Source organism: Papilio xuthus, unplaced genomic scaffold (assembly GCF_000836235.2).
Source record: "Papilio xuthus unplaced genomic scaffold, Pxut_1.1 DF827777.1, whole genome shotgun sequence".
NCBI classification, from domain to species: Eukaryota; Metazoa; Arthropoda; class Insecta; order Lepidoptera; family Papilionidae; genus Papilio; species Papilio xuthus.
The window spans coordinates 5,424,718-5,447,207 of record NW_013530872.1 but is presented as its reverse complement, the minus strand read 5'-3'; the positions used below and the strand labels follow the sequence as shown (position 1 = coordinate 5,447,207).

The following is a 22,490-nucleotide window of genomic DNA, read 5'->3' as shown; positions in this document are numbered from 1 at the left end:
ACAATGTTGTTTTATTAATTAAAAACCTATTAATATTATATTTTAATACTACGAACTAAAGTTTTTTGCTGTCGTGGAACATGATTGTAGTTTATTTTGTTTACTATGATAGTAAGACCATAACCTTGAGTCCCGTTACTTGTTAATAAATCGATAATACTGAAAGAACATTATATTTTATCGAATACTAATAATCAAATTCACATCCAAACGAGGAACTCATAGAATTAGTGCATAAAATTAAAGTAAGTTACTGCTAGTCTAGATATTGCAATTTTTACTTTCAAATTACCAAAACGCACAAAACAGCTCCTAATTTAACTATTCTCGCGCAAAACGAACGATTTGGCGGTGTCGTAGTTGATTTAAGCTCACCTTACTGATTTCTGAATGAGTAATGGATTGACCATTCCTCGGAAATGACTTTCTTTGTGCCATTCCGACTTAACGCACTTGTTGCAAATCCTGACAGTTAATTCTATCTGTATTATTAGTTCGAATATTCAACATCTCTACCAACCGCAACCGTTAGCGCCAAAATGGTGATGATCAAATAGGCACAAAATACCGTAACTTATAGCCTGTCCATGTATAGACAGTTTTCCTTTGTGTCCTTATTTTGTCTGTAGAATTATTTTAACCTGTATTTTCTAACTGACATTGGGTACTTGAAGTATCTTGTCAATGAAGATCAAAGAAATATTTTGTATAAAGTGGTTTTACATATTTTTTTAGAAATGTGGTAATTATTTTCCTCGTATATACTGTAAGGGTAGACAATAGTTATTACGTGATTTAGAAGTTAAGTTGATTTTAATACTTGATATGGAATATTTTGGACGCATTTGAATTTTTTGTAAATTCGGTTTTGATGTTAAGTACGTCACAATGATGCTGGCTTTGTGCCTACGGAGGGTCGGCACAGTATGTACTAATCCGCCATAAATCTCTATCAGTCGACATATCTGAATCCACTCCATTCTTACGCATATCGTTTTGCGCATACTTTCTTGTTCAATTGTCTAATGTTATTATTTTTGGAGGAACTAATAAGGAACAACTTCAAGAAGCTTACAATTCAATGGCATTTTTTCAGTTTCGTATTATGTAACATGTTCAAGATGGTGTTTCTATGCATTCCTTTGATTGTCGCCGTTATAATTGGCGTAGCGATATACAATGTAATAAAAGGTTAGATCACATATTTTTTTAATTCACGCTATGATTGAATGGATTTCAAGTACATTTTTTACCACGGAATAGCTACTAACGCCGATCATCAATTATGTGATACTTTGGTATTGTTAAGAGTAAACTGAGTAAGCTTATATTTAAGTTAAAAGTAAAAATAAAAAAGTTCATTCATTACAGCATTCATGTGTGCGCGTGTGTGTATGTGTGTGTGTGCGGTTGTGTGAGTGAAGATAAATCATCAAAAAATAGTTCAGATTATTTATGGATATGGGATTTAATGATGTTTTTATTTCCAGATAACCTTTAACATAGCGAGGTTACTTATGAACCCTCAATGGGGGTACTTACTTTATTATGGAAGTATAAATCTTAGTAAATATGTAATTTAATAAATTTGTAAAGAAATATACAATAATTTATAACCAAAAAGATTTTTATTCCTTACTAGCTGTCACACGCGACTCCGTCCGCGTGGAATGAAAAAAAACTTAATTAGTTCCCGGCAACTATTCGAATTTTTCTCACCTTTTAAACCTTCCCTATCCCTAGACTTCCACGAACATTTCAAGACCAAGATAAGATAACAAGTTCTGGAGTTTTAGCGAGACTTACGAACAGCAATTGATTTTTATATATATACAGATTACTATATCAAACAAAAAGTTTTTGTAAAAGTAAAATTTAGTTATGACTTTGGCGTTTTATCTAGATAATTTAGAAAACAACAAAAAACCCGACTAGTTTCAAGTACTCTAGACAATCAAAAACATTATTAAGCGTCGATTAACACTTAATGAAAGTTTAAATGGAAATGGTAAACTGTATAATATTAATTAAAACGTACCATTTTTCGTAATCAAGAAAAACGTCTTAAAGTCATTAACATTTTAATTGATGTTCTACTTGAAAGTTAATTAAATGAATCGCTAAGGAACTAGTACTCAAGAAACTTGCTTTAAAATGTAAATGCAATAAATGTCCAATGGGAGAAAATGTTGTCGTAGAATTAAAACACTCTACACCAGAATTTTTCTTATAAAGCTCTGTCAACTGTATAAAACAACTAGCTGTTGCCCGCAACTTCGTCCGCGCAGAATTAAAAAAAAACCGTTCAGTTCAGCCGTTCCGGAAATACCTTCAAACACACATCCATCCACCCAAACATTTGCATTTATAACATTAGTATGATAGTGTTTGAATGTTACACTTTTCATATTATTTTAAATACGTTTTATTTAAGGTATTTAAATGTCCTCGTTAACTGTTGGTCAATCAGTTTTAAACTTTTTAGGGTTCCATACCTCATAGGAAAAAACGGAACCCTTATAGGATCACTTTGTTGTCCGTCCGTCCGTCTGTCAAGACCCTCTTTTTTATAACAATAAACATCTAGGTAAGTGGAATTACGTCAGAGGTAAGATACGATGTAAATATAATCGATTTTGGTATTACAATGACAACAATCCTTTCTTCGTTATTCCTAAATCGGAATTTAAAATGGCAAAGTCACGTGTATTATTTCCCACCCTGCGGCGTACCGTAGTCACGTTTCTGCTAAATTAGTAGGCACGTGGAGGCTTTTAGATCTTATTTTATTTTTAACCAGTTACGCTTTGTATTGAGTTTTTCCAGTTTCCTTGATGATTTTTTACGAAGTTACGTAATTACGTTTATTATTCGGCTTAAAATATTATTGTATGTCACCGAACGATTGTGAATTACATTGTTCTCTAATCGGACTATTATTAAAAATACCTTGAATTATACAAACGTCATAGTAGTGTTATTTGAAACTAAATTAAAGTCTCACATTTAAATTATAAAAAAACGACATGCTCAGTTCCCTCAAACGAGCGACCTTTGACCTAGTTAGACAATATGGCGGTCAAAAGAATAGACAACGAAATTGGAAACAGTTTATTCGATCCAATGCATAAAGTTTGTATCATGGTTCTAAAAATTCGCGCATATTTTTGATTAAAAATTCCTGATCTAACAGAACACCAATATAAGACTGGCATGTTTCAACTTATTCAAAAGAAATCAGTATAATGAGAACTATAGTAGTAGTATAGTATAATAGTAGTCACAAATAATTAATCTAAAGTTATGTATTCATAAATATAAAAACTTGCGAATTTTCTAACCAATAGCCGATTAAAGATTGGTAAGGTATCTGCAATTTTGAAAGCTTATGAGCAATGGTTTTGCTATTTTAGTGAATGCAGGTGGCCATTTGTTAGCTTATAATATAAAAAAAACTTTAATAGTAACATAAGTATTTGATATTCATAGTGCATCTGATTCAATAACTCGAACGTGCCAAAAAAAGTACCTTTTTCGTTTGACCCAAAATAAAAGGTACTCCCTTGGGGCGAGCATTCACTTTTATGGACATAGTTAGCATAGTTTTGTTAGCATTGAAAAATTTGTGAGCGAATTCGTCTCTCGTAAAATATATTTTGTTACATTTAAATAGAATACAAAAAAAAATAAGGGTTGTAGGATTTCGTACCGTGTCGCCTTTAAAACTAATTTAATAGTTAACTAAAAGCTATTAAAACATTTTTATACGATTCGACATAAGTATCACAATATTATTTAGTATTTTTAGTTGACGATGGTTTAGTAGATTTTTTTTTGTAAATTTACTAATTTTTCTTTTACCATTCCAACTAAGCTCTATGCTTGTGCTAGGATATAGTTTACGACAATAGTCGAATGGCAGGATTCGAACCCCCGACCTCGTGATCGGAAATCCGTACGCTTAACCTTTAGGCTATTGGCTCTTTTTATGTTTGGCGATGTTTAAATGACGTAAAAGGGAAGGAAGCTTTAAACAAAGCATATCGTTAAGTAAGCGAAATTTAAATGAGCTTACAACTATTAAGGTTAACATTGGCTTATTGCCGCAGTTGGAGCTTATCTCCGCGTTTCCACCCGTGTTATTAAGTAAAGTACAAAATATATAATGGTTAATGTTCAACATTAAAAAGTACAAGGAAATACTAAACTTTTGCCGAGTTTCACATTTTAAGACAACGTGATGAGACGTTCATTCACCTGTCGCTATAAATAGTTGGTTTGTTGACTATCTCATTCCATAGTGTAGTTCTGTGATGTACTTTTTCAAATATAATACATATCTTATTATTTTAATCCATTTAGGGGATCCACAAAGCTCTAGTACATTTATTTGACAGCTCATACGAAGAATATTTCATAATGCTTCGACCTTTATGAATTCTTCATTACTTAGGGAATTTAAACGATATCAGAAGCGATCGCGCGCTGATTTCTCTAGAGAATTACCGGACTTTACTCCAAGGCGTTTTAAATCACGATAATCATATCAGCTTGAAAAAATGTAGTAATACTACCAAGCCTACGGTAATTATAAAGTTATATTTTTATTTAATAATTCAGTATGGATCTTTTAGTGTTAATTCGGTTTCAAATGTACCTAAAATGTAATTAAAATTTCATTAGAAATAAATATAATTAAAAGGAACTTGTCCAAGGATTATTTTTTCATTTATTATGTTTTCAATTGTATTATTCGTTCTGAAAGTAATTTGTAAAAGCTTGTAAGATCATAAACAACAAAAATTAAATACAAAATGATGTGTTTTTTTAAATATATAAATTCCCAACGTGAGAAAAGTAAAGATGTAAGTACAAAATTAATCTTACTTACGTCTAAGCGTAAAGTTTTCTTTTTATTCGGTTCGTCTGTTATCTTAAAAGCAGTCTTCTATTCCAAAGTTTTACGACTACTTTCACTCGGACTAAGTGAATAACTTACAAGTAAGTTAACATTAAAAGTCAACTTAGTTTGTTTACTATTCAGTTCTAGTAAATATTAGGTTTGTTTTCAAACAAAAAAGCATCAAACTGTCCTAAACATTATGAGGATGTTGATTGTCATTTGTTTGGCACAACACGTCTTGTTTTTCTTAGCATCGCGTTTTGTTTTTTCCTAGAACTAGGATTAAAGGCATTGACTGTGATTGGAGTAGCCTCAGAACTATAATAAACTAGTTGTTACCCGCAACTCCGTCTAAAAATGAAAACTAATTAATAGCTTATGTGCTCTTTCAGACTATGTTTTACATACATGCCTCTCAACGTGATCCGTGCAGCCATTTTGGAGATATCTTCTAACATACTTCCATCGTAATACAACCGTAAATAAAAAAATCTTCAATTAAAAGAATGTCATAAAAAATTAAATACAACACTTTTTATCACCCTACAATTATCATAAGTAATATGTAGTTAAAATTCATAGCATACTCTTTGCAAGATAAACATAATAAGTAAACATAATTTGTTTTTGTCTTATAAAAGTAAAGATGGCGACGCAGCGAGCAAGTTAATTTAACTTCGGTATGGAACAACAATGATATTCATTTTGTCGGAGCACAACTCAACAAACTTCGTTGTTAATTACAGAATAAAACGAACAGAAGCTTCGCTGTAGATATGTTTACTATATGTAAATAGCTTGTGAAAGAAGCAAATCAAATGCACTCGATTTGTTTGCGTTTGTGAAAATATCAATGCCTAATTAAATCTTACTAATATTATAAATGCGAAAGTTTAGATGGATGGATGTTTCAAGGTATCTCCGGAACAGCTCAACAGATTATGATGAAATTTGCCACACATGTAGAACATAATCTGGAAGAATACATAGGCTGCTTATTAAGGTTTTTTTTATTCCGTACGGACGAAGTCGCGGTCCACAAATACTACGGTAATATGATAAAAGTGTCAATGTCCGTGATAGCATTAGCTATTGCACAAATGATCAGGTGCCACGTCATAGAATACAGGCGCCAAGTGGAAGCATTTCCATGCTTCTAAAAAGTTTGTGGTCCTGATTCTAAATTCTAGTCCTATTCTCCTTCCTATCCTTTTCTAAAAAAAGTAAACGATGGTTAGGGGAACTCAACATTCTGGCATTTTTATGCCATTGAATTTATTTTGGGAATAAATGAAGGAATTGATTTATTAAAATACAATGATATTTTAAAGGCCAGTGACAATCGCATTAAGCTATTTACTTTGATTATAAAGCCATTATAAATGTCATTATCTCGTATTTAAAACTCTGTTCATTAGGTGCAGATTAATAAAGTTAAGCTTGTTGTACTTTGTTTGTTAAACTCTTACATTAAAGGTTCTTTTTTGGATTAATTTTTAATACAATTATAATAAGCCTTTGTTAAGTAGATAAAGTGATTACTTTGCTATTTTTCGGTATATATTTTTATTCATTGAATTTTACATTATATAACTTATCTGTATTTGATCGAAAGAAAAAATATTTATTGGTATTAAAAATTGTATCATACTTTTTCTTAAATATTTTTTATTTCACTGTTCGTTTCCATGAACATCTCTGCGCCATCTTTTTCATATTTTCTCGACGATTCTTAATAAATCAATGTAATTATTTGATTGTAAGAAATCTTTATTGTCGACAAATTGGCTTTTATTGAGAATTTATTTGATACAAAATATCGCGTGGTCCTTAAAGGTCAAAACAAGGACGTCCAGGTCTAACGTAGGCGAATATTTTGCGTCGTGTTCAATAAATATTTATTTATTTGTATAATAATTACTTGTTATATTCAATAAACGAGTAGCTGAAACAATTCTACAAAATTATGTTGCCGTCTCTATTATTTCAAACAGAAGAAGATTTGTGATGATATGTTACACAACAGCAGTGGAAACCCATGGTTACCACATTGGAGATTTAAACAGATGTTCATTACAATAAAACCTTACATCGTTGTGCCGATATACCAAGTAAATAGAAAATCGTTAAAATACACTATTAAACTAATTAAGGTTCGGTCATACTGTCTCTAATAAAGCGTATATTATACGTACTCTACTTGCACTAATTTGCTAACCGTAGGATTCTGGAACCAAAATAAAATATATATAGTTATCCCTGTCTTTTATCTTTGACAAAACAGAGATAATAATATGTTTCAAACGTTCCGATACGCACGGTACATAGTGGCGAATTGCTATATTAAATAATTAAAAAAATAAATGTTCAAGTATACGTGTTTGCACAATAGCTGTTAACATATTTTTTTACACTCTAAGAATTTTCGGGTCTGAGCCTTATATTATTTAATCATGTTTAAACACTTTATTTTTTAATAAAATGACTAAATGATATCATGAGATTAAAATTTAATATTCATTATTAGACATTCTCAGCCCGCAGAGCTTCGGCCTGGGAACAATATTCGACAGTTAATCCCCAATTAAAGCTTGTATTTTAGCTTTAATTAAAAATAAAAAACTTAATTCTGCAAGATTATATTTTCAAATTATTTCAGTCTTTTTACAGATTAGGAAAGTATTACTTATATCTGTATATTTCATTTTGAATCTGACTAATATTATAAATGCGAATGTTTTGTTTTATAGATAGATGGATGGATGTTTGTTTAAAGGTATCTCCGGATCGGCTAAACGAATCTCGTTGAAATTTGGCATAGATTCTACATCTATAAGAGCATATAGGCTACTTACAAAGTTTTTTTATTCCGCGCTGACGGAGTCGCGGGCGGCAGCTAGTAGTAACATAAAATCGTTAATAAAGGTAAACAACAGAGGTAGAACGGTTGATAGGTAAACATACCATTTCGTAAAACCATTATGAGAGTATTAACCTATCATTTACATGTGAAATAATGTAAACTCTTTAACCTTCTCTTTGACCTCTACAATGGAGCAAACGTAGCTGGGATAGTTTCCAGCTGACGTTCAAATTAGCCATTAACGAGCGCGGGCAATTTTGTTACGAGATAAGCTGCAGCTTTCTGCGGAGCTTAAAGGCGGGTGCACACCAACGGAATTACTCGAATTTCTCTTAGATTTTATGTAACTATACTTCTGTAGTTAAAGAATAAAGGGAGTGAAATACCTGGCGTAAAGTAATTCTCGGGCACACGAAGATAAGCATATTACGAAAAGAACTGCGAAAATACAGGTAAGTGAAACATGACGTGGCTTACATAGATAACTGCCAACTTCTATCCAAACTAATAGGCTCAAAGTAATTTGGTATAAACCGAAGGAAGCGTTTCACTGGCTTTGTAAACAATTTAAACAATTTTTAGTATAAAAACTTTCATGACAAATAACAAGTGGGGTATAAGGGTAGATATTGATGAACATTTTTTTGTCGACTATACCCTAAGCCACACGTCATAAGCTCTTAATCGGCGTAAGTTGAAAAGGGAGTAGCATAGCGGGATAAGTTTGACTAATTTAATATAGTATGCCGCCACTCTAGCCGATTGCTTTAGCCGCCGTTATTTTTCTTCTCTGACATATACTTGTCAACACTTCTTAATTTGTAGTCGCGTATAAAAAACTTTTATCCAAACAATATTCTAGATTTGATAAAAAAAAATTGTGACAATAACATACAATATTTATAACGTAAACATAAGATTACTTGATAAGGGACATGTAATCCAATAGTTTGAATACGTCTTAAAAAACTTTTTCTTCCTCATTTGATTCGTTTCTTCGGTTTATTTTGCGCAATAAACGATATTCATTTGATCACAATTAAAACATCACTTATCTTCTTTTAGGATAGATCGCGTTACATTTTATACAAGTTTTTTAATTCTATAAAATTTAAATGTCTAAATACTTTTGTACCAGCGTTTTGGCCATATATTTATGGCACGCCACAAATTCTCTGATCGATTCAAACGGTTTTATTGATTTAATTGGTTATGAAACTTGACTGGCCTCAATAAAGAACTAAGGTCAGCATTGAAACTGCTATTTTAATAATATCATAGAGGTATCACTATGACAGATCTATGTAAATAATTAAGCTATAATTATAGGTTGTTTGATTGCTTGGTTAGAATAATAATCGTTGTAATAATTAAATATTAATATTTAATTAAAAATTATTAATTAAAATAATTTTTATTATTTATATGATTAATAACTAATTTTAGATTAAAATTTATTACATAATTTACACATAAACTTTATAATATATTTATCTAATATTTCACCAAACCCGAAGGTTTAAGGCACACAATAAAGTTTTTATTTATTCATGTCTATTTAGGATTATAAACGTTAACTTAAAATTCAAGTAATAGTTTAGGGGCGGATGTGATAGATGGTGTTCTTGAATAATAAAATAGCAAAGTAATTACAGAATACAGAATATATTTTATGAAGCTGTGGTGTTTCAGTTCAATAAATTATGTAACCCATTATAGTAAATCGCCTAAGTAACCGATGGTTTCTGTGATACAAATCTCTGTATGAAACATGTCGTCAATCCTGTGATTTTTGACAAAACTGAAATAACAATATGTTTTAAACGGGAATTTTGGTATCAGAAGCCCACGGTAAATCTAACACCAAATTGATAAAAAAATAGCAGGCCACTACTCTTTAAAAATAAAAATGCTATTTAAGATTAAATTATTTTGCAAAGGTTTCAGAAATTAATTAAATTATACCCGTACTTTCACACTTTTACTCAACTTACCGCAACTAAGTTCCTACAAATTAATTTATCTTGTTGGAAAACAAAGCGGTTTGTTAAACACAACAAGTCTCCAGCTATCCCTCGGCATTTAGTTGAAGCTCAAATTTAATTTTCACTGACGAAATTTGATACGAAACACGAAACGAGAATACTAAATAAAACTGAGAATTCTACAGAATTGTTAGTTCGATTGTCACTTAAAATTAATCACCATATTTGCGGTATTATACCTAAAAGAATGGTCACCATCGATGATTTTTTTTAATAAAAAATACCTAAATATTACACTTCTCCGCATTAGATTTAACTGTATCAAATTTCATATTAATTTTCCTTAAAAAATAAATACAAAGTTTTCGTTTCACGTTTTAATATAAAGTTTACTAGGAATCGAGATTACCTATCAAAATAAACATCGATAAGACTCTTCCAATATGCAGCTGCATTTAGAAATATTCCGAACGAAGATCAAAGTCCCTTGAGAAATCACTTACAGTGATCTTGAAAGCGTCTTTAAACATTTATGTTTAACTAATAAAAGCTTCTCAGAAACAGTTTAATATAAATAAAAGATAGAATTGTACGTTTCAATTCGCATTTATGCTTTTTTCTTATTGTTTCATCAACGTTGTACGAGTAATTTCACACACGCACCCACAAACACACACATACAAATATGCATAAAATAGAACCTATTTAAGACCTAGATTAAGATAAAGCACTACCTCCTGTAACAAGTCTCCATCTATCACAGTAGGCGGAGTCCTAAGAAATTGTAATTTTTTTTGGATCAACAAATGTTTATTTATTAATTTTTATGATTACAATACAATTTTTGGGTAGAAAATTCCAGTAAGATATTTGAAAACCATGAAAACATTCCTTAAACAATCATATCGCGTCGCAATACTATCGATTGATATATAAATAGTTCAAAGTGACGTCGGTGTATCGTTTGAATACGTAGTGCAGGAATAGTTCGAGCTTTCCTTCCATAAGTGTCGTATTGAAAAGATATGAGAAACCAAGCTGTAAATCTTTTGCAACGTTTTAAAATCTTACTAATATTATAAATGCGGATGTTTAGATGGATTGATGGATGTTTGTGTGGAGGTACCTCTAGAACGGCTGATACCATAGTCTTGAAGAACACATAGCCCAATTATGTTTTTTTTTGTTCCGCGCGGACGGATATGCCACCCTCGCTGGTGTAGGAGCCCTATTAATTTCAGTCCACTATCAATTATTTCTAAATAAGAAAAATAAAAAAGGGAGTGCAGGAAGAACTAGGGAAATGAAATAAGTCATCATCTGTTTATCCCTTCCTCTTTTCAATTAGATATAAGACCATATTCTACAAAACATTTGTATGTTGCGCTAGCTCGTTATGAAAAATGACAGTGGGAATGTTCCAAAGAAACACGTGTCTTTATAGACATTGTGGTATAAAGAACATGAGTGCATTAGCGGTTACAGCCCGCGGATGTTTACTTCCCGAGCAATTTCCTTTAGTGGTCATAGCAACATCCGGTGATAGTGGTCACTAGTTAACTATGCCTTACCGACTACAAAGTTACAGTGTTTTCGGAACCACCATATGTAAGCTAAGATAAAATAATACTTTTAAATTTAAAGTTTTCCAAAATTGTTATATTTCGATAAAAGGTATTTTAATGTAAGTACCAAATTCCAAAGAAAATATTTACTTTATATTTTAAAAATGTATTTATATAAAGTTTTAACAACGCTAAAGTTTAAGATAAAAATGTATGCACAAAGCATTTCTTTAATCTCAAATAACTTAAGATTTGCTTATTTCGTACAGACGAAAATATTCTACGCAATTCTTCACAGTTATTGATTTAAACTTTCTAAGACCTGCATTACACTATAATGTTATCTTATAATATATAAATCGGTGCATAAATTACCGTAACAAAAGTTTTCAGAAACCATTTAGAAATTAAGAAACTACATATATGCTTAATAAAGTTGTCTACGTCCTATTTCTAAATTATAAGTTCAAATTTAAAGGGGAATGTGGTTGATGTGATTTTGTTGTCAGCAGTAATGGATAGTGGCAAGAGGCCATCAAACTTTAGCGTAACACTATTAATGTCACGACAGCCTTCTGCAACTAATTTGTTTAGCAGAAGTTCGGTATATTGTGAGGAAACTATTACGTAAGTCACATTTTCTTAATATGTGCACAAAACCTAATGTAATTGCTGATATAAACAAAATTAAATTGAAACGATGACATTCACTTACCGTGGGCTTCTGATACCAAAATCCCTTTATAAAACATACCGTTTTGTGCCTGAATGTTTTATCGTGTAATATTCAAGGAAGTAATAATTTATAAACTGTTATTAAATTATATAAGGGCAACACTAAAATGACAGATTGACAGCCATATGATATTTGGATAATTTGACAATTATTTGGTCACAACATGTAAATTATTTTTGCATTTAAAATTATAGTGCCCTTAAATTATTAGTGATGTTAAAAATTTTTAGGTGAAAGAAAATTTCCGTTAATAATTTCGGCTTACAAAATGATTTTAATACGTATTTCATGACATATGTTATTATTAAAAATCTAATACAAATAAAATATGTGTTGCATATTCACTTACATATCATGGATTTTTGATTTCATTCAGAGGTAAGTTTTTAAGTATAATGTCTAGTATCATTGACAACAGCAGATATGTATTTCCATTTGGCGCAACCGTAGCTCAACTCGACTCTTCCACGTTCATTTATCGATACATTTCCGTCGGTTTCGGGTACTCTTAATTCCGCCCTTCTTGAGTATTTTACAATAAGCTTCTCGCTTATTTTCAATGTCTAGTGTGTAAAATATTAAGCTGCTTTAAGCACCAATATTTGAACTTGTCAATTGACTTGCCTTAACATACTATCTTACAAATCTTTATATATATATAATTCTTCTGTGAGTGTGTATGTCACTGAACTTCTCTCAAACGACTGGACAGATTTTGATGAAATTTTTTGTGTGTTCATGGGGATCTGGGAATGGTTTAGATTCACAATTTTCATCAAATATTAACTTCATATTAATTTATTCAAATTAAAGACATGTAGACAGGACAACGTCTGTCGGGTCCGCTAGTATTATAGATGCGAAAGATTACGTAGATAGATGTTTGTATGAAGATATCTCCGAAACGGCTCAACGAATCTTGATGTCATTTGGCATAGAACATGGACTAGAAGAGCACATACTATACACATTATTTTTTTTAATTACGCACTGATAGACTCTATGTTTGCTGAGTAATTAGATATCTTCTGTCTACGTTTTCCGGTTCCTATACCAATAACGCATCGATTACTACGATTTAATGATTCTTTCATTTGTTTATTTTGCAGGGTATGGAGTTTTTTAATGTCATGCTGCATTGGTGGGGCTGTTTGTTTATTATTTTTCATAGCAGTTGCATCAGGGATAGCATTTGGCTATCATTATTCTATTTCCGAATTTTTAAAATACAATGGTAAAATTTATTTGCTACCAAGGCTTATGGTGAATTTGTAATATATGTAATTGCTTAATTATTATATATATTATTACTTTTGTACTTGATTTTTAGTTTATCGAAATATTAATAATAGAAAATATTTTAAATTATTTTTTATGTATGGATGTATGGTATTTTAGTTGGTATGTTTTAATACAATTAAAGTAAAGTTATGTAGTCGCAATAGTTATAACATACTATCTAGGATGTTTTGAGCTTAGGTATACTAGCAAATATTCATTTAATTACTAATTTGCTCAGTAAAAGACATTATACATACGATTGTAAATTATTTCAACGATTTGCAACTATCTAGCTTACTAGAAGTTGTGTGGTGTCATAATATATTTCAGATTCAAGCCGCATAAGGAGTTTAAGATATTTTTTGAGAGCATGTTCTCTAAATTTTTTTTCGTTCGTTGTGGTATTTTTTTTTATTTTTAATTTTTATGGTGAGCTAACGACAAGTTTTTTGCTTATAGATTCACTTTTGTCCATTAATTTAAGACGTGATATCAACGGTCCTTTGGACGCGGAAACTTGGTGGCCTGAAGATCCTAAGAGTTTTTTTAGTAAGTTAATACGGCTCTGTAGTGTTGTGATAATAGCTTAGGAGATACCATTATAATGTCGAATATTTCTAATTCCATACAGTTTTATTCTTTACTAGATATTTAATAAGACACTATAAGTTACAAAGTTTACTCAAGTATGTAGTATCAAAATTGTCTTTTGTTATTTTCATTTTATTTAAATTTCAGGGCGGAATGGTCGTAAACAATTTCATGGACCAACTACAGAGGAAGACTTTGGTGTAGTTGGTGTGGAAGCTATCACCACGACAGAATCCACAACGACAATTGAGGCAATTGTTCCGAAAAATCTTATATTCGCTATCACCGCTAAAAATGTTCCATTGAATGACGTAAGTACAAGTTTTAAGTTTCAAGTAAGTTTTTTCTCAATACATTGGTAGTAACTTAAAGTTTTATAATGTTCCGGTTCCGTACGTTGAAAGGAAAAAAACGGAACCCTTAAGGAATCATTTTGTTGTCCACCCGTCTATATAGAGCTTTTATTCATAACTAGCTGTCGCCCGCGACTCCATCCGCGTGGATATATAAGAAAACTAAAAATAAAAAATGAAAAATGAATAAATAGTATCCGATGTCCGTCTCCTGGCTCTAAGCTACCTCCTCACCAATTTTCAGCCATATCGGTAAAGCCGTACTTGAGTTATAAATAGTGTAACTAACACGACTTTCTTTTTTATATATAGATATTAATATAGATTTATAAACACAGGTTTTAAAACAGTATGTACCAGGCTCCGTCAATCAAATGAAAACCGCAATGGATCATATCTATTATGTAAATAAAGCGCGAAAACCATCGAGAACTACGAGGAGACGTACATCATTATCTTATAAGGTAATGTTATATTGTTATTGAATACGTATAATAATTTATCGGATAGCTCTATACACTGCTTAATGACTAATCGCTGATGAGCAAAAAACTACACTTTATACATCTTCAGCTTTTGCTCACCACTTCCTACGGAATAAGAATTAGATTATGTAATACAGCGATGCCAAATTTCATCAAGATCCGTTGAGCCGTTCTAGCCACCTATAAACAAACATTCATCCGACTAAATATTCGCATTTATAATATTAGTAAGGTATTAATATGCGTTATCCTTACAGCGGCTATCATCAAAAAGAAAAACCGTCAAGCCTTTCGAATATATTTCTGATTACGAAGATATGTTGATGACGGCAAGAACATTCACACCTATAGCTCTGTTTTCTGAATACGATGAAAATGAAATAGAAAACTGGAGAAGAGTAGCACAGAGTATGGTGTATGATTATCCTGAAGTTCACGACACTGAAACGAAACCTAAAGAAGAAGCGTATCCTATTTATGACAGAGGAGCTATTAGAAAGGAATATACTGGTCGTAGAAAAAAAATTAAAACCGCATACTATTTCATTGACCCGTCTTATCCCGCAACGAGAGAAGTGACTTCCATTAATCATATAGATAATACTAATACCAAATCAACAAAACGTTTGAAATATATATTTACAAATACAAAGATGTCGCAAGGAACTGAAAGTAAAGAAGATGTGATTGAAAAAGATGAACGCGATAATAAAACACATGAATACTTAGGTAAAGTACTGGCAGGATACGCCAGATAGCCAATTAAAGTGCGTTATAAAAACGCATTAATTTTGGATGATATTACTAAAGAGGTTATAAACCATTATTGAATACATGGTACCTCTTTTGACTTATAAAAAGTGCAAAGATATAAGTTATAATTAGCGAAATAACAGATCGCGGAAATCAATGAAAAGAAAGCGGAAATCGTTTTTACATTGCGCAAATTAAAAGTCATGTTAAAAATTCATTATTTATTTAAAGAAATTGACAAAACAAAGCAAGTTGTTTTCTATTTCATAAAACAGCTAAGTCAAATGGATGCCATGAGCGAATAAAAAACAAAGTTATTTAGAACAAAATTAATGTAACGTGTAAGTAAAAGAATCTGTGACGTCATTTGTGACGTTCTCGTATAATAATGTAACGTGAAAGTATGGTTTATTGTAAATATAAGTAAATATTGAATTATTGTAAAATAAAAAAATATATTATTTTTACTTTATATCTCTTGAAGATCTGTCTATTTATTTTTATAGCTATATTAATTTAATAAATCTTTGGTATAAACGTCTCAGGGTGGTTTTAAAAGAGAAAAGATACGAAACCTTTATTATATGTCTAAATTTAAACTTATTTAAACGAAAAATTTACGAAACGAAAGAGTAATTTGTTACAATAATCTCCTCATACTTCCAGTGTTGTAATTAAGGGAAACTTTTCGATCCTCTGTCAAAGTGTGCGTTCATTAAAAATTCTAAAGTCGTTAGGCAACAGTATCGGCGTCGTATTTTATTGTGCAATTTTGCTCCAAGTAAAATGTATAGGAGATGATTTTTTTCGGACATACATTATTATATGAGGTTACGTGTCAATATATATCTGTATATATGTTAACTCACTGAACATCAACCTGCCCTTATCCCTATCGAGGGTCGGCACAGTATGTACTACTCCTCCATACATCTCTATCAGCCGTCATATCCGAGTCTACCCCTTCTTACGCATATCCTCTTTCACACATATGTTAATTCATTGAACAACAACAAAAAATAAGGTAATGGTCCGCTTTCTGCTGTTAGTCGTTTAAAACTATTAGTCACTGAAATAAACAATTTTCCTAGATATACTTAAGAGTAATTAGACGGTATTAACTTATTTTAACAAGCAATTGATAACGCAATATTATGTAACTAAGTAAAATTGAGTCAAAAGCTTTAAAATTGATGAAACATCATTTCTCTTTAAGATAAAGCACGTAGATTGAAAATCTGATGGAAAGGTAAAGGAGCGGATCACTGTTTCAACAAATTATTAACTTAAACGGACTTTAGTTTATCTTTAAGAAATCTTGAACAAATGAATTCGCGTTTCATTTTAGGGAAGCAGCGTAGGCTTTAATAAAAAGTCTAGGAGCAGAATATTTGTGGCTCATCTAAGCGAGAGTTTAAGTACATCTAGAGAAAATATTGTGATCCTCTTTCAAAAAAATGAATGTTAGTATAAAACACATATATGACACGTGATAGGTCAAAATAACAAATAATCAATAACTAGTACTGTCAAAATATGATAAACAAGATTGATACATTGGGAAAATACGCGTAAAAAACAAAATAACATCGCAGCCTTGTTGACTCTTCAGCATTACCCAGTTTTTCCCAAAAAAGCAACCTCAGTTTTTTAAGGACAATAATCACAATAATTTTCGGAAATTACAACTGACAAATACAGTATCTACAGAAAAAATACATTAAGAAAATATTCAGTTACAATGACACAAACTTAATAAAACTCAACGTACTTTACTACCTTTACGTGTTTTCAATAATATACTCTACGCCGTAGCCGGTCGGACAATTGCTACGAAACCAATCGGTACAAAGCTACGAAAACATAAACATTTTTCTCACGTACAAACTTTTATGATTCGACGTAATTGACTTCGCTTGTGTTGAAATTTTGATTGTATTTTTCCCTTAAAAGCTCAAAAAAGTACCGTAGTCAGTATGCTTTATTAAACTACATTTTATTGTTGTTGGTATATTTATTTAAACCGTTACCTTAAAATTCATATGAATTTAAAAAAAATGATTTTTTTTATTATTGTTGTACACAAAAATTCAAAATTCAATGTTGCCTTCGCTCCTTAACTAGGCAGACCTGTATATAAGCAGCAAAGGACTTCCCTCATGTAAATTTTATAATTATTTGTGTAGAAAAATAGACAACTAATTTATGAATAAACAATTACAGACTGTGTGTGTGTGTAATAAAATTCATGGAGTTATTGCCAAAAATATTGATTTATATTTTTTTACCATGAATAAATTTAAAGCTTGCGTGTTACAAGTTTTTTTTGAGTGCTTTCATATGTAGAAGATAGTATGGTTAAGTAACTAAGGGTGTGGGAGTCGCTGGGTATTTTAATAAAGTCAAAAGGGGAACAATGTCGTTGTCTGGTTTGCATATCGTCAGATCACGCGATTGGTATTCTCATCACGTAGTTACGAGCGAGGCGACATTGCGTAATCGATTTCATTGGGAATATTCGATCGTTTTCTTCCTTCTGTTATACCGAATAATGTATTCATATTTTTGCTTCCTTTATAGAAAATAGTATTGGAGTCTTGTTTAAAAACGATAAAAAAAATCTGTGTATAATTTAAGTTCTTTTTACAAAAACTTCTTTTTTTAAGTTATTTTGTAAAAACCAATTACCTGAAACCATTAACGTAAAAGTAACTAAGTTCATTTATGGCATCGTATTTTTTTTTGTTTCCGGTAAAAAATTCAAGAGAAGAATACGTGTTACTCGATTGTTTTCTTCTTGGAGTTGTAGTTTCAAAACATGATTGCTGATAAATAATTATTAAGGAACGATAGCTTTTGTCTTTTCATACATTGAGTATCCAAAGTTTATGATATCTCTAATGATCGGTTATTCAACTATTAAATGTATTCGGAACCACTGAAATGTCACTGTATTTCAAATGACGTGTTGCTTAGCTAAGCCAAATTCATTTAACGCGACCCTGTGTAATGAGAGATAGCTCAGCAAGCAATTATACTCCGGTAACAATCGTCAAACTGTCAAGTAACGTAACTGATAATTTATATTATTATTATCTATAAATAAATATTGAATTATTTTTGAAAAATCATCAGCTTTTTTGGTGCAATATACCTGTCTCACTCTACCCCGTCTAAGCTACATCTTTCGTCTCTTTCATGTAACGAAATGTGTAAACGTCATTCATTTTTGAACTTTATAACTATATATAATATTTTTTCTCCATTTTTTTTGTTTATTTTTGTATGTTCTATTTAATTAAAAGAAACAATGTTTATACTTAAAAATATATATTTAAGTACACTTTCATGATATTACAGATATATAAAAATCAATTGCTGTTCGTTAGTCTCACTAAAACTCGAGAACGGCTGAACGGATTTATCTTTAAAAGATGAGAAAAGTTAGAATAAATTCGCGGAACTAATTAATTTTTCTTTTATTACACGCGGACGATGTCGCGGGCGACAGCTAGTTACAGATATACTTACGAATAGCGTGTCGATAAATTGGTGAACTTCCGCCATGTATATTTTATCACGGCAATTGGTTCCATGTCAATGTCAAATTACTACTGTATAAGTTCAGTCGATATCGGCGGGGCAAGGTCAAGCTGTTTAGTATTTCTTCACAATTGTTATTATGGTTGTCATTTTCCTTTATTAATATTTTTCTATTTCTGATTATTTTGTGAATAGTGTCAGTACAAATTATATACGCATTTCTTCATATTATTATTACCGCGTGTATTGAGCCGTTAATAGTTTCTCAACCAGTCCGTACTTAGTAACCAGTTAGTTTCTATGAGTATGGCAGAAGAACAATAATTTTTACTTACTTTATTGCATACTATTTAGCAGTAATCTAAAGCAATATCTTTATTGATCCACCTTAACGATTTCACGGACAATTAATTTAGTTAAAACATTTCCAATTTGGTAGAGTACTAGAAACAAGCAAAGCTCTAAAGTACGCCAATAAATGTGAACGAAATTACGTATTAGGGAAATAACTCATTTTACGAACTCGGTCACTGTAAAGTTTTATTGTAATTGTAGCTATCAATGTAAGCCCAATACATTTAAATTAGTAAAAAGAAAGATAGACTGAAAAAGCTTTTTTTTTTTTGTTTAAGAGAATCTCTACCGTTTTATTGTGGGCTTTTAATTCAGATTTAGATTATTTCCAATAAAATGCTATTACTGCATTTTTAATTTTCTAAGACTCTAATAAAAAACAAATAAGCATCTAATTAAAGAAACCTTAAGTTATGAGATCACAAAGACTCTATTTTAAACATCTATGCAATATTAGAAACAGAACGAAAGCGTTATTTATAACAGTACAAATTCAAATACAATTTCAACACATTTACGTGTGAAATCTGTCAGTGTTGTACAGTCGGAGCTACGTTATTCTACCCTCGAGACGGCGAAGTCGCTCTAAGTTGTTCTACTTTCACCGAGACTTGTTTTAAATTGCATAACTCTATACATCTAGATTTGTATACGAAAATAACTGTACAGATATTCACATCGACGTAGATTTCTAAAATATAAAGAGCAATGACCGAATGTTTTTAAAAAGTTTCGGCTTAAAATTCTTACGTATGTATTACGGACATCAATACGGTTATAAAAGAGTATTTTTTAGCCTGACAAATGTATAACCAAAGTTACTACTTTTACTATTTGAGATCGTATTTTGGAAGTCTATACATAATCATGTTTCATTTATCATATTTCTAGTACTGTCTAATATTAGTGTGCTATAAAGTTTTGCAATATTTTAAAGTTAAAAATAAAATTGAAAACTATTTTTTTTTTTAAGTTTAGGTCCTTATTGTTAAATAAAAATTTCAAATTTATCTTATTTCAATTGAATTGTAGGCTACTAACCTTGCGTTTCAAAGACCATAAACTCTTTTCAAAACTTATTGTTATATCTGTTTTGTTAAAGCTAATTACTGGGATTATGTAAATTTTGGTTTCGGAAACCCAAAGAAGGCGATTTTCTTAAATACTCTTGCTAGGCCCACTAAACGCTAGCTTTAATGTACATGTACGTTGAATGTACGTGGCGTGTTCTGTCGCTTTACTTTTCATATTTCTACATCATCCAGTAAAACAATTAGCTTGACACGTAAGCTGTCAACTTTTCCCAGTTTTAATGATTATATTATTTTATTCCCTAATGGCCTTTAGGCATAGTTATGTCTGTTAAACATGAAATGTTTGACCCATTAACTGACCGATATAAAATGGCGAACTTGGCTTACTCGTTAATAAGTTTCTATCACTCCTTTGGCCCGATTAAAAAAAACAGACATATAACCTCCATCTTTTTAGATCGGGCTAACATGGGGAATGATCGTAGTAGTGTATGTTTTTAATTATTTCTATTTCAAAGTAAATCTATAAAGGCAGCGACTAGAGAGGAGTGGCGGCGCCTGGCAAAGCGGGTCTCTGATACTTGATGACCACGACCAGTCTGAAAATACTGTAACGACGAAGAAGAAGAAACATTCACATTTTTCCCAGAGTAGTTATTATTGGGTGAATCAATCGGACTTATTGATTTTATAACAACTGGTCTATTCAATTCATTACAATGTAGATTTGTAGATAGAAGAATAAATTTCATGCCCGATTTAGAAATATCGACCCGCAACATAATTTTAATATTTTATGGCTATACGCCAATGTTATAAAAAAACTTCGTTTCTATATTTCTCAATAAGTAAACTTAAAAATATTATAATGCAATAATCTGTTCATATTTTAAATCTATTACCAGTCACGTCCTATTGCTTACGTGACTTAAATAAAAAAAGCTTTTAAAAATATAACATTCTTTTTTAATTACTGCTTATCAAAAGAATGTCATTATTGATAATAATTGTTATTCAGTTGGTAATTAATTTTTAGCTAACAGTTTTAATAGCTTTTTGTATCGTTAAAGGAATAAAGGAGAATAATAATTTCAGTTGTTTTATTTAATTTTTATTAAACTTTAAATTAAATTAACATATACATGATAAACAACAGCTCTTTGACTAGATTAACAGTTCCATTAAATTTTAATCTAATGAAAAATACTTTTAAGCGTATTAATTCACTTTTCAAATATACAGTTGACTTTACAGTAAATAAAAAATGATATCCTTAGAGAAATTATTTATAATTGTAAATATATATTTTATAATAGAATATTGTGGCTTAGTTTATTAGATATTTAGACGATCAACGACTTCTTTTTAAATCTATAATTTTTCAACATCATTCTTAAAGTTTTAATAAAGCAGTACAATATAACATTTAATATTTTCATAAGTTAGCAAACAAATGGAATATTTATTTTATTAGGTTACTCAATTACACGTAACTACAAACGATTTCCATCAACATTGGAATGTCACAAGAATTATTTAATTGTACTAAAACTAAACATTACACACATCTACATCAATTTGTGAAACTGATTTGAAGAAAAGGACACTATTCATATAATGCTTCGGGGCTAGATAAACTGCATTCGCACCTAGTCTATAACAAAATTCAAAAATATATAGAACTGACCATAACTTTCGATAAGTCACGTGATTTTCGCACGTCAGTTTCATACATTTTTGAAGTTCACTATGGAATCGTTTCTAAGCGAATGCACTTTGTCTAGCCCCACAGTTATAGAATTTGGCATTTATAATTTATTTATTTTTGTTTTAATGAGTCTGCTACAATGATCTACGATGTATTGATGGAAAGGTTATTTCTTGGAAATGATAGCTTTTGCTTCGTTCCAACTTTAGCGCGTCTGTTGATGTTACATCAGTTTATACCATCTCTATTATCTATTATCACCGCTATCAAACGTGACCCACAGCGCCAAAATGGCAACAAATAGACAAAAAATTAAAAAAAAAACCACATTAACAG

At 30.8% G+C, this 22,490-nt stretch overlaps 1 protein-coding gene and 1 long non-coding RNA gene across 2 annotated transcripts; both read left to right on the top strand.

The window, feature by feature from the left end:
* Positions 1-668: 668 nt before the first annotated feature.
* Positions 669-1,613, top strand: LOC106115730 (uncharacterized). The gene is made up of 3 exons (XR_001227770.1): positions 669-742; positions 1,097-1,191; positions 1,491-1,613. It is a non-coding gene; the product is annotated as an uncharacterized LOC106115730 (long non-coding RNA).
* Positions 1,614-12,200: 10,587 nt separating this feature from the next.
* LOC106115702 (uncharacterized) lies at positions 12,201-15,803 on the top strand. The gene is made up of 6 exons (XM_013309158.1): positions 12,201-12,430; positions 13,162-13,286; positions 13,793-13,882; positions 14,072-14,235; positions 14,616-14,741; positions 15,020-15,803. Exons 1-6 carry the CDS (start codon positions 12,381-12,383, stop codon positions 15,518-15,520), a joined length of 1,056 nt encoding a protein of 351 aa, XP_013164612.1. The 5' UTR covers positions 12,201-12,380; the 3' UTR covers positions 15,521-15,803.
* Positions 15,804-22,490: the final 6,687 nt, after the last annotated feature.